Genomic DNA, 14,124 nt, shown 5'->3' on the forward strand with positions numbered 1-14,124 from the left:
CAATTTATGGAACTGGTAAATACTTTTATCAAGGAAATTCAAAAATAATTATCATTTAATGTTCTTCATTAATATATTATATTTCCATATCAGTATTCACTAATGCTCCTGTCTTTAACCAAAAGCCTATTGTGGGTATAAAGTAAATAATATAAAACTAAAAATCAAACAAGCTGATCCATTATTTTCTCAATATAAATTATTGGTTGAATCATAGTAAAGCATTTAGTAGAAGATTATAACTCATGAGATAAAACTAAATTTTAGTTTAAAGGCAGACAGTGGAGGGGGAAAAAAAAACACATGGGCAATTAACAGATATCTAGATAAAGTAGGAATAAAAATAAATACAATGGGAAAAATGACAAATGAGCCTACTTACCATCTATAAATTCTGTTCAACACTAACATATTAAACAAAATGAAAAGGTAAACAACTTGGAAAAAAGTATTTGCCACAAATGAAATCCTAAATATACATTACTAAGTTCCCAAAGGTCAAAAGACTGGAATGAATAATAGTAAATGAAAAGATATAAGTAATCTGTAATATAGCGAAAAAAAGTTAAAATAGTTATCAGATATGAAAAAATTCCAGAATTTGCTTCATCATTTCTTTCATACTCTTCCATCATTTCCCCCTTAAATAAAACAACTCTATAATGACATATGAAACACAAAGCCCAAATACTTTCTTAACATAATGTAATAAAATTAATCCACATATCATCAGGGGGCTTTCTTTTGAATAGTGGAGATTTTCCCCATAAATGTGTAAAGCATGAAAACAAGAATAATTCCATTTAAAATGAGCACCAGAATTTTTTTAAACATGGCAAAACAATATTGTCCATAATGTAAACTTTAAAGTAAATAATAAGGAATTTTTAAAGAAAATTCACCTTTTGGGGTTTCTTCATTAAGTGCCAGAAATATTGGTGCATTGGGGTTCCACATGCCGGTGATAACATAAGCTCTCCCATCATAGCTCTTTCCCATGGATTCCTATAAAAGTTCAAACAGGAATCACTGAGAATATATACATCAAAAAATCATCATTTTAAATTATAAGTAAATCTTACTTTAAGCAATCCAATTTATTAAAATTTGAATTTACAGTCAAACAGGGGACTTATTTTCTATGTAAACTTTTTTCATCCCACAGAAGCATTTCTTTAAATATTAAATTCTCCTACAGCTTTCTCCAGAGTTTCTATTTAGAGACACATACTCTTGGATAAAAGAATGCATACCCTTACATGCTGACTCACAAAAACATAATACTGGTATGAAGTTATATTTAACTTTATCTTAGGCTGGTTGTCAAAGTCTCACATACCTACACACACAGGATATAGGAAGTTTCTATTAAAACTGTATTACGGATCTCACTGAAGATAGTTAAACTGAATTAATAGCTAATCACAGGAAAATACGTTAGGATTTTTCCTCTAATTTCTAATATATTCTTAAAATATTAATGTACTTTATCACAATGAATACCTTTAAAGTTAATACTTTTTATTGCCTATATGCCAGATATAGGTACACTTTCTAACAATTATAAATCAATATTAGGAGACTAATACTGGTTTGTAATCAGCACTCAAGGTAATTAACTATCTCCCTTTACCCTCATACTTATTCTCCTTTTGTTCTCTCCTTCTCTTCTTCCTCTTCATTTCCTCCACTCCTTAAGACTTTTACCAAGCCAGCTCTTGACTCTCGCTAAAGCAGCAACTCCACAACTATATGTGGCCTTGAAAGCAAGGCCACACGTAGTGTGTGTGTGTGTGTGTGTGTGTGTGTGTGTGTGTGTGTGTGTGTGTGTAGTGTGGGGGAGCTTAGAGGTTGTCCCGTGGGAGAACAGCATACGCATATAAATATGTGCACGTGCAAAAGAGTATTATCCACAGTACTTTCAATTTTCTGTACCGATTTCCTTATATTATAAATGGAGAGTGCAAAAAGGGTCAGACTAAAAGAGAAAAAACTTTTTTTTCAATATTTCCCCCACAGAAATGCTTCTCTGAATCCCTATGAAATTATTGTAGTCATTTGGCAAAATGACTATGTACATTTTTCTAGTGTACTCGTGATATTTCACTAATCAGATTGTATAGCTTAAGTGCAGGGACCCTGAATTCCAGAGGTGAAATACACTCAAGGCCATGTAAAGGAAACCCACTCAGTGCCTGCAACACACTTATATATTCATATCTTTCTCTCTCTCTCTCCCTCACTCCCTTCCATGTGCCTATCCTCTCTCTCTTCTGTCTAATTAGACGTTCAGAACAAGAATGAGCACCTGACCCAAAAAAGTCCAGTCCATTTCTGGACAAGAGCTCGTGCTATGCTTGAGTCCAAAAAAATGAGCTAGACCAGTCAAATTCTTTCTTTCAATTAACAAATACCAAGGAAAGTGGGCAGTTAGCAGTGGGAATGAAAGGTTTTGATAAGAAGTCAGGTGATGGCAGGCCACATACAAAACGAAGTTATAACAGAATTTAATGTAGGGAAAAAATATATAAAGAACAGCAGAGTACTAGGAAACTGCTAAGTGGTAAGAGAGAAATGGAGAAAACAAACACCGAAAAAATCCTTTAAAATAATTAATCCTGTAGTCAAAAAACAAAGGCAGATACAAAGGAGGCAGATACAAGTTGAAGGGGAGGAAAGAGAAGGGCAGAGAAGAGGCAGGGAGGGAGAGAAAAGGGCAAGGAGGGAGAAGGGGAGGAGAGGGAGAAAGAGGGAAGAGAAGGAAAGAAGGGGGGAATGGAGGGAGGAAGGGAGGCAGGGAGGGGGAGAGAGGAGAAGGTGCAGACAGGCAGAAGGGGGGCGGAGCACCAGAGGTTGAGAGAACAGGGGCAGCAATAAAGAGTCTCACAGAAAGAGTAAGCCCATGGCAGGAGAGGCAGACAGGAAGAGACCAGATAGAGACCACTTTGCAGGTTTAGGTACAATTACATGAAGATCAATAACCTCTTTTGCCTTTAAGGTGCTCTAAGTGAATCTTTGTTTCTTGTAACCAAAACAGCCTAACCAAATTAAGCATATTTTTATTTCTTTTTAGTCTTCACAACATACAACCACAATAATACTGTCTTACACATCAAAAGCCCTCAATAAAAGTTTCTCTTTATCAAGTCATTTTTGATATTGAACTAGACATTTCTATTACATAGCCTGGCTTGCTCCCATCCCCTTATGAAGATAGTGTCACAATCTTTGCTCTAGAGTTCTTTCCTGACTCCTCTGCATGCCCTGGCTCCCCCAGGAAGGCTGACAAGATCAGGGACACCAGGTAAAGGACATCTGGACAACAAAAGCCTCTGCCCAAACTAGGCCAGGCTGGAACCACCAGATGCCCTCTTCTTAAGAAAATAAACTGGGAAATATAATGAGAATATGGCACTTTGCAATGGAAACATAAGCTGAAGAATCATGCTAATTCATACTAAGCCATGAATGAACTACTGTCAGGTTATGAGTAAGCTGAAGCTATGAGGTCAAGTAGGCAGACAGCAGGGTAAAGCACACAGATGGCATCAGAAGGAGGAGGTAACACAAAAAAATAAAAATAAAAAATGTAAGTTCATGCTAATCTATCCATTCATTAAACAAATATGAGCCTACTGTGAGTCATGCTCTATATCTGTGAGTATCCAGCAAGGAAAACAAACAAAATGGTCCTGACTTTATGGAGCTGACAGGCTAATGATTTCCAAACAGCAGTTTGTGACCCATTTGTGGATCATAAAATCAATTTAGTGGATTATGACCAGACTTTTTACTCAAGTAGAGGAAAAAAATTGCAGATTTCATCATACATGTAAGGGTTAAGAATTGTCTCATAAAAATTTTACTTTAGCTTTTTTATACATAAAGATTACAAGTATATTGGATTACAATGTAAATTTTATTTCTGTGAGTCCAGCTACTAGCCTAATGTCAATAAATAGTTAATTGTGAAGGTCCACAAGCTTTCTGTGGCGTCTCTAGGACTTTTTTTTAATATTATTTTATTTTACCTGCTTCTGAGTTTTTATAAAAATGGTATTACATTGTTTTTAGTCTTCTGTGACTTGATTTTTTTTTTTAACATCTTTACTGAAGTATAATTGCTTTACAATGTTGTGTTAGTTTCTGCTGTATAGGACTTTAAGTTGTGCTCCAGTTCCATGAAATCTGACTCTACCTAGTTTTCAGCTTTTTGGTACATTCTTGTTAGGCTTTTCCTAGGTATCAATGGCTATGAATTAAAAATTCTCATTTCCTTATTCCTACTACAAGTATATTCACCAAACTATTCTTACTCACTACTGGGAGAAAATTGAGAGTCTGTTATCTGTATCCACAAAAAAACCTAACTAATTTATTTATATATGATTTTATTTACATACTATGTATAATATATATATATATATAAGTAATATGGCTATTTGACTAAAAAATATATTTCATTTATAAGTATAACTTTCTCTTTCATGTAGATTTTATATTAAACAAAATTTATAAATTTATAGAAAAGTCTCAGTTCATCTTGCTTATTTAGCATTCAGGGAAGAAAGTCAGCATTGCTTAAAATTTATTCACGTCAAATAGAATAGTCTCACAAATTCTGAAATTAAATATAATTAAACACTTTTAAAGTTTGTCAGAATAAAGTGCAAGGTGAAATTTGTTTTCAAAGTGTACACGTATTTGGATGTCATAGAAGAAAATGTATTAACATCTGGCTCTAGCGGGCAGAACTAAGACTAATTAGGCAAAGTTACAAGGAATATGATTTCAGGTGATTACAAAGTTATAACCTGTAATAACCAGAACTGTCCCATAGTCTTCATTATAAGGTAACAAGTTCCTTTTTATTAGATGTAATCTAGGGGCTTCCCTGGTGGCGCAGTGGTTGAGAGTCTGCCTGCCGATGCAGGGGACACGGGTTCGTGCCCCGGTCCGGGAGGATCCCACATGCCGTGGAGCGGCTGGGCCCGTGAGCCAAGGCTGCTGAGCCTGCACGTCTGGAGCCTGTGCTCTGCAACGGGAGAGGCCACAACAGTGAGAGGCCCACGTACCGCAAAAAAAAAAAAGATGTAATCTATCTAAAGCTCAATAACCGTGTATTAAAGATAGCATGGGGCTTCCCTGGTGGCGCAGTGGTTGAGAGTCCGCCTGCTGATGCAGGGGACATGGGTTCGTGCCCCGGTCCGGGAGGATCCCACATGCCACGGAGCAGCTGGGCCCGTGAGCCATGGCCGCTGGGCCTGCGCGTCCGGAGCCTGTGCTCCGCAACGTGAGAGGCCGCAGCAGTGAAAGGCCCGCACACCGCAAAAAAAAAAAAAAAAAAAAAAAAAGATAGCATGAAGATTAATAGCATTGGTAATAACAAATCACAATTGCTGATAACTATACATATAAACCCTCCAACTTGACCAACTATTTGTGGCACAAGTAAGCCCACTGCTCTTTCCAGGAGCTTCAGTGCTGACAAGTCCTTTGATATCAATATGGACTCTTAAAGGTGGAGGGCTGCACCACAAGCAAGACACTAAGACTATGGGGGATCAGAAGTTCATGCCAGGTCTGTAACTCTATAATCTAAACTTAGGTTTAATAGAAAAATCTTTGCCAGTGATTCATCTTAATCTTTTAAACTCTGAAAAATCATTACTAATTAGGATCTAGGAGCTTATAAGTGTTTAATGTCCCTGAAACTACCTCCTCACGGAATTTTCAGGGCTCCAAAATGCTATGTCCTGCCTTAAGTAAAACCACTTGCATTACTGATATGCTGTAAAGAGCGAGGGAAGAGAGATGAACCAATACCTAGTTCATTTTCGCATTTAAAGTTAACTGGTTGTCCTTACCTTACCTACCCATGCAGTGCTTCCTCTGTATTTCTGTGGCTCATTGTACCAACTCTCTGAGAGCACTTAACCCACTGCTGTCATTACATACTTAAAAGATCTATTTCCATCACAAGATTATGAACCCACAGATGGTAAGATCTGTTTTACCATGTCTATAACACCAGCACTTCACACAATACTTGGCACAAAATTAGGTCCTCAAAAAGGCTGAATAAACTATTCTACTATCAGTAGAAAATCCATGTGATGTTACCATGAAATAACTCAAAGAAAAAGTTGATATAATTTGTGGTATTTAACTGACATTTGCAAAATACAGGTGCAAGGAAGAAAACATGTAGTGCTACCTAAAAAAATCTCAGTTAAGTAAAAAACTTTATACTTACACTAAGATAACTATTTCCTGTAACATTTCCAAACCACAAAGTAAATGTTTTCATTAACTGCAATATTAGCAGGTATTTCTGTTTAAAAGTTAAGATGGCTTGCTATTTTTACATCAAATACCAACTCTTAAATATATATTAACCTTCAAGGGCATTCCTTAAATAAGTGCCACTCCTACAGTAAATATACTTTGCTAATGAAAGGTAATCAAGAAGGAAAAATTCAGAAAGGGAAACGCTTTAAAGAAAACAAAAGCATCCATCACAGTACTCGAATTAATAATACTGCATTAAAAAAAATGAAAGGCACCATATTCATTTATAACATTGTGCCTGTTATAATCATGTATTTGTTACTTTGGCTCAAAGAAGAGACACATTCCTAAGAAGCCAAACAGATGAATAGATGGATATTTTCATTACACTATCCTTTTATTTGCTTCCCACTTGCATATGGTTTTTTTATGAAAGTTTTCCTAAATCTCTCCCTCATAAGTAATTTTAAGTTTGGGGTTCCAAATTAAATTACTACTATCACAGTAATTGATAGCTGAAAGTTAGAAACAATTTTGACAAAATGACAAAATTTCAAAATAGAAAATACTTTAAAAATATAAAATAACTATCATCTATACTTTGTTAAGGTGCTTAAGATTTTCATTACCATATCCAGTAAATGCATGTCACTGTTCTTCACGTTTCGACCTGGGCTTAATAACATTCCAAAACATCTGAAAATATTGGGGGGGAAAAAAAGGAGAAATAAGGTATCAAGAATATATAGAAGCCCAGTGAGCAAAAGCCTCAATAGTAATGATACAATCTGAGCTCTGTACTGACAAATAGCTTTCATTTTTTAGAGAAACATCATAAATAAGAATTCATTAAGATACATAATAAAATCACATAGAAATAAGTTACCTAAACTCCCAGATCTTTATTTTTGCATGTAAAAGATTACCAATGATCAGAAACTGTGATAAAAATAGCCATAAATTGTTAACTGAAACAAAATACAGTAGTGACATATAAATTAGTTTCTGGGTAAAAATGAGATTGTATTTGCTTTAGAGTTACTCCAAACATATTGGTCAAGATCAACTAACCTAGTTAAATTAAAAGAAAGAAAGTTCTTTTTTAAATTAGAATAAGACTCTGTACTCTCTCTTTGCATCAAGCCAGATTAATAGAAACAGTCACCCTGGCCCTCAACAGTCATGTTCACTGAGTAGCCTAAATCCTCAGTTTGAAATACTATATCCTCAGTTTGAAAAAAAAAAAAAAAAAAAAAAGTTATATGAAACTCATTACTAAAAATGTTATTATATTAGTGAAGATATTACCCAACATACTGTATACTATTAACTACTTTATTCTGTGCTTCCTAATGCTAGGGAAGCTTTAGGAATCCCATCAACACTACCAATTTGTTTGTAAAGGATTTTCATAAACTCTAAAATTTAGCTAATTCGAACATTTTTTAATATTTGTTAGGATATTATTGTTATTTCTTCTTTATAGGTAAGAAACATAAAGTCCAGAAAAGTTATTTTACTCAAATTTATGTGGCTATTAAGTAGGTATTGTACTCGAGAGACAATGTGATCTGTCCACAGTGTGCCTCTCTCTGCCAACAATGCATACCCACACTTACTAGAATAGAGTGTTTTTATTGTAGCTTTCCAAAATTTTAAAGTATGCTATGGAGCATTTTATACAAGACTATAAGCAAATTAAATATACCATTTTTTAAGTTTCAAAATAGCGGCAGCTGAGCAGTCAATACTTAATCTGATCCTCGTTTTCCAAAGGTTTAGTTTTCTAGTAGCATGGCTTTTTTTCCATAAACAAGACAAGAGATTAGTCCTGTACAAATATGAGCTTAGTAAGTAGTAAAATATATATATATAATACTTCCTGCGAATATTTGAGGATACCTTGCACAAGGCATCCAAAAAGATCAAGTATATAACAAAGATAAAGTCAGTAAGTTCTGAGGAAATTCCAAACATATAATTGTACCAGTGAACAAAATATAACTTACTAAAATAGAAATTATTATAATCTAATATTCATAATTTTAATACGATTCCTTTAAACTGCTATGAACTCTCTATGAACTCCTATAATAAACACTGTCTATACAAATTAAATGCTAATTAATCATGTACTTTATTGTACTATTTCTTCTAAGTTTGCCTTAAATTCCTTATAAGAATAAAAGAGTTAATTCTTTTTCAGATATAAAATTTAGTTCCCTCAACTTAAAAGTCAGTCAGTGAGGACAGAAGACTTCTCTCACATTCCCTACATACTTTGCTTCAGCTTGCACCTCTCATGGGTTTTAAAATACTGTTTTCTATATTATGGTTTTTAAGTTACAAAACTATTATATATACTCATTGTAAAAAGCTAATTAATACCAAAGTGTATAGGGAAAAAATAATTTCTCCTCTCTCTCTCTAATCTCAGACCCTTTGGAACCAATACTAAGAGTTTAGTATGCACCCTCCCTACCTTTCGTTTGTTCTTTTTGAAAATTTAAAGTTTTATTGTTTGTCAAGCAGTCACAGGTAAGTGGCAAAATGGGTACAATTTTCCTAATATAATGTCCTATCTTAAACTCCACTGCAAAAGGAAATTTAGGTTTTCCTTAAATGGGAACACACATCACCTTATTTTGATGATCTTTGATCCACTGCTTTTTTCCTGGGTTATAAATTAAAAATCCTGCCACCAACCAACAGTGCGACCCTAGACAAAGCACCTAACCCCCTTGGGCCTCTGCTTCCTCTTCTAGAAAATGGGAGAGGTAACAATACATGAACTCTAAGGATCCTTCCAGCACTAAAACTGAGTAATTTTTTTCTATCAAGCTGTATTAGTTATTTCCAAAATTATATTTCATTAAAGCACATAAGGTTTCCTATAGAGACAAGCAAGGTCTATTACGAATAACATGTCAGAAATTAGATAGATATTATTAGCACCACAAGCACCTAATGCGATTATTAAGTGTTTCATTGTGGAGTTCAAAGCGTTCAATCTTCTCTTACTACCTCCATAAATAATGTAGAAAGAAAACTGCTATTACACCTATTTTCTCAAGGATGTCACAGTCTAGTAGGGGAGGAAAATAAGTAAACGGACAATTACAACCTGTATGGTAAGTTCTACAATAGCCTTAAGTACAGAATGTTAACAAAGCAGAGAGAAGACACACCCAACATTATTTATAATATAGCAAATAGCTAACTTGACCCAAAATTTGAAATCAAACCTCCTAAGAATGGGATGATGGTGTTATCATATTAATAATAATTATTATGTTAATTATAGCAGCTGTTTATTGAATGCTTTGTCAGACATTACTATATTGCTGCATTTACATTTCAAAACAACCTCCATATAACAAATAATAAAACTGGTTTCCGGAAAGTAGAACTGATTTGTCCAAACCACAAAACTATTAAGCCCGTGACTATGACTCCAAAACTGCAGAGTCTTTTACACATTATACTCTGTCATCTCCCTAGCCTATCAGTAGAAAAGATTATAAATTCCCTGTGTGATCCTGGGCAAGTCACACACTTCAAAGTCTCACTTTCCACATTTCTGGAACACAAATATTACTTGTTTACAGGTTGACTATGTTAATGTAAAGCTGAAATGAAAAAACTCACAGGGAAAGTACACTGTAAATTCTAGAGCTGTTGCCGATTATAAATTATTATTACAACTGCCACTATTATTTAGAAGAGAAGTTTGACCTTCCATACTGCCCAGTGAGTCTTTACTCAAAACAGAGCTTTAAACAGCTTTTAACACCAAGTTAGCATCCATACAGACACCAGAAATTCTGCATATCTTGCATGGCTTTAGGCTTAATTGATGGAAAAATAAAGATGAAATGTCACATGTCACATATGCAACACGCTTATAGAGACTCGGTTCTTCTCAGGGCTGGTCACATAGGCATCCTCTGCCTAGCATGTACCAAAAATCCAGACTCCAGAAGGAAAGCTGGTGTTCAGCACAAACCACATTGCTTGTGCTAAAAGGCACGGTGAGCCACTATTCTCAGTTCTGGGAATGGTGGAAACCCTCCCGAAAGCCAAGTTTCGAAATGCCAGTCAAGAACAACCTTATAAGCAGACCTTTTAGGATAGTAGTGTCAGTACTCCTATGTTAACTCTTTTCTGTACAGCCCTATTTTGGTATTTATATTTTAAGTAAAAAAAAAAAAAAAAAAATTAATACAAAACAATATCATCTGTGTGTAAAATAATATGGATTCCTCAGAAGCTCGATTCCATTTAAAGCAGTTGAATCAAGCCATATAAAGTTTTGATCAATTATCAAAAGCATAACAATTTTCTACGGTACAATGAAATAATGGAAAAATTTACCTAAATATATAAACCTTAAAGAAAACAGGTAAAGAATAATTTTTAAATAATATGAGAATAAAGAGGATGGATAAACTTATTAAAATATATTAAAAATAGAAAAAATCAAACTAATATTTAAAGCACAAATACAATATTCACACATAAGACTTATTTAACTTTTGTTGACTTGCTTTTTTTTTTTTTTTGCTTGCACAGCATGTGGGATCTTAGTTCCCGCACCAGGGATCGAACCTGCACCCCCTGTTATTTCACTTTTGTTAATTAACTGCCTGAAGTCCTACTAAATAAAAATAACATTTTATGTAGTCATTCCTCCCACTTTCCTTCAAATCAGCCAAGATCTTTAAAAAAAAAAACTATGCTGCCATTATAAATAAGAACAAAATATTAGTAACTAAGCAGTGTTTACTAGTGATATAAAATAATTATATCATATCTATAGATACTTAATACCTCCCCTCGTCCCTCCCCCAAAAAAAGTCATACAAAAGAGACAAATACAAAGACTTTAGGAAGACTAGCAAAAAGCCCTGGATTCAAATCCTCATGTTGCCTCTTCTTAGCTGTTTCTTAGCAGGCAAAATAACATGCTTTAGTTTCCTCCCTCTGCCAAAAAAAAAAAAAAGTAAATAAAAAGATAATTTACTTTATAGGATTCCTTGCTTTAGTATGAAAAATACTATGCAATAAACACTTGGGATGGATGTCAACATATGGTAGAAATCATTAAATAGTGGTTATTATCCTTGCCATTATTATGACAATTATAAGACTATCAGTTAAGAAGACTATCTAAAATAAACACTTTTTCCCCCCAGAAATGTATCAGAAACTTTATCTGTGGGACTGGTTAATTTCATTAGATACTAGTTCAATTAGATACTGTCAGTATAGGTCCAAATAGGAGAGAGAGCAAAGAAATAATTTGAACAGGAAAAGTTTATTATAAAAAAATTATTCTCGGTAACAGGAGAGTGACTATAAAGAGAATTCTAAAGAACAACCTAAGGCTGAGGAAGAGTACCCCAAAGAAGAGCAAACTTGGAAAGAAGATCCTCCCCCTAAAGCTGGTACTCTGATCTCACTGTAGAAGATATGACTGCAGCCCAGTGGATGACAAAGAAGTTTTCTGGACTGCCCAGGCAAAGCTGGACCACAAGCAAACAGGAAACAACCCTCTAGGGTGCAGGTAGCCAAGGGTGGCCGGCAGGTGAACAAAGGAAATCAGGACTCCCCGAGGCAGCTCAGAGGCAGAGTGGTACAAAGCCTGAGGCCCACAGTGTCTGTATCTGGGGGACTGCAGGAAGATCTCGCTGAGCCAGGACCAGGACTATGAGTTCACAGGGGGAATGCATGCACTGTGTGCACAGCTGGAGCACAGCAGCACTGGATGTCCCAGAATCTTGTAGCAAGAGCAAGAACAATCACAGCACACCAGAACCAAGAAAAGTCCCTCCCTCCTGCGGTATCTCTCCAGCACCCTCTACTGGCACAATTTAATATTGTGCTTGCTGCAAAGAAGATGCATAAAGTTGCACTAACGCAGATCGAGTAAGAGGGTAGATTTGGAACCAAGAGGCAATAAATTGATAATTGGCATAGGATACAGTTAAAATACCTCATCTCTTCTAATAACTTAACAGCCGGGTTAGAAATCAAAATTTCTTAAACCTATAAATTAAGAAGTTATTTTCTTAATCAAGAATGTAAATTGTTATAGCCACTATGGAAAACAATATGAAGATTGCTCAAAAAGTTAAAAATAGATCTACCATATGATCCAGCAATTCCACTTCTGGGTATATAACCAAAGGAAATGAAAACAGGATATCAAAGAGATAAATGCACTCTCATGTTTATCGCAGCATTACTTGCAACAGCCATGATATGGAAACACCCTAAGGGCCCAGCAGTAGATGAATACATAAAGAGGATGTGGTATATACAGTGGAATATTATTCAACCATGAGAAAAAAGAACATCCCACCATTTGCAACAACAAAAGTGGATCTTGAGGACATTATGCTAAGTGAGATAAGCCAGACAGAGACATAAAACTGTATGATATTACTTATATGTGGAATCTAAAAACATCAAACTTGTAAAAACAAAGAGTAAACTGGTGTTTACTGGGGAGTGGAGGAACAGGAGAGATGTTGTTTAAGAGTACAGACTTTCAACTAGTAGTAAATAAGTCCTAGAGATCTAACACACAGTATAGTGAATATAGACAACAACACTGTATATAATCAAACTTTCTAAGAGACTAGATCTTAATTACTCCAACCACAAAGAAGAAATAATTGATAATTATATGATGTGACAGAGGTGTTAACTACTGCTACAATGGCAGTCATATTACAATATATAAATGTATCAAATCAACATGTTGTATACCTTAAGTTTACACAATGTGATATGTCAAATATATTTCAGTTTAAAAAAAACAAACTACTACATTTGAACAACCTGGAACTCTCTCCTCTGCTAGAACCTGGTAGCCCCTTTGTCCATAACTATCTTGATTAGTCACCTTAAGTTAAATAAAGCTAAGTAAAGATCTTTTGCCACTGGAAAAACAATTAATTAATTAAGAAATTATATTATAGAAGCATACTATGATTTACAAAAGGATTCAAAAAGAGCTCCAGTAGAGGTCTATCAATTGTACCAATGTCAATTTCCTAGTTTGTACATTATACTATAGTTATGTAAGATGTTACTATTGGGGGAAGCTGGGTGAAGTGTACATGGGGCCTCTCTATACTATTATTTTAACTTCCTGTGAGTCTGTAATTATTTCACATTTATAAGTTCATTTAAGGGCTTCCCTGGTGGCGCAGTGGTTGAGAGTCCGCCTGCCGATGCAGGGGACACGGGTTCGTGCCCCGGTCTGGGAAGATCCCACGTGCCACGGAGCGGCTGGGCCCGTGAGCCATGGCCGCTGAGCCTGCGCGTCCGGAGCCTGTGCTCCGCAACGGGAGAGGCCACAACAGTGAGAGGCCCGCGTACCGCACAAAAAAAAAAAAAAAGAGCCGCAAGACATCTAGAATAAACTTAGAAAAACTTTTGACAGAAAGCAATGTACGTTTTCATTGCTAATATGAAAAAAGTAGTTCTTAAGATATGATGCTAAAAAGTTAATAGTATTATATACATACCTCTGGAGTGCCAACCCCCCCACCACTGGGTGCCAGTGAAAGCTAGCAATGGAAGACACTGAAAATTCTGTCCTAATTACAAGTTCCAGTCCAAAAGCTGAGAGAAGATAGAAGCTTCCAATTTCTCATTCTCCAAAGCACCTGATGATGCCGATAACTCTTTATCAATTGTCACTTGAAATAACTATCAGAGAACAATGAAAGTATTTTGTATAAATATATCCTGTTTTTCTAAGGTAAAAGAGAGTTACCTTTCTACCGCCTTATATGAAAACTCAAAGAGGACAAATGAGTA

At 35.2% G+C, this 14,124-nt stretch overlaps 1 protein-coding gene across 4 annotated transcripts in view; it reads right to left on the reverse strand.

Moving 5' to 3' along the window:
- RABGAP1L (RAB GTPase activating protein 1 like) overlaps positions 1-14,124 on the reverse strand; it is a 694,034-nt gene that overhangs the window by 578,744 nt on the left and 101,166 nt on the right. For all 4 annotated transcript variants that reach the window (XM_060091226.1, XM_060091224.1, XM_060091223.1 and 1 more), the window contains 2 exons: positions 6,921-6,987; positions 903-1,005 (listed from right to left, as the gene is read on the reverse strand). In XM_060091226.1, the coding sequence (XP_059947209.1) occupies positions 903-1,005; positions 6,921-6,987 (170 nt within the window). The remainder of the gene's footprint in view (positions 1-902; positions 1,006-6,920; positions 6,988-14,124) is intronic.

The sequence above is a fragment of the Mesoplodon densirostris genome, chromosome 2, assembly GCF_025265405.1.
Source record: "Mesoplodon densirostris isolate mMesDen1 chromosome 2, mMesDen1 primary haplotype, whole genome shotgun sequence".
NCBI classification, from domain to species: domain Eukaryota; kingdom Metazoa; phylum Chordata; class Mammalia; order Artiodactyla; family Ziphiidae; genus Mesoplodon; species Mesoplodon densirostris.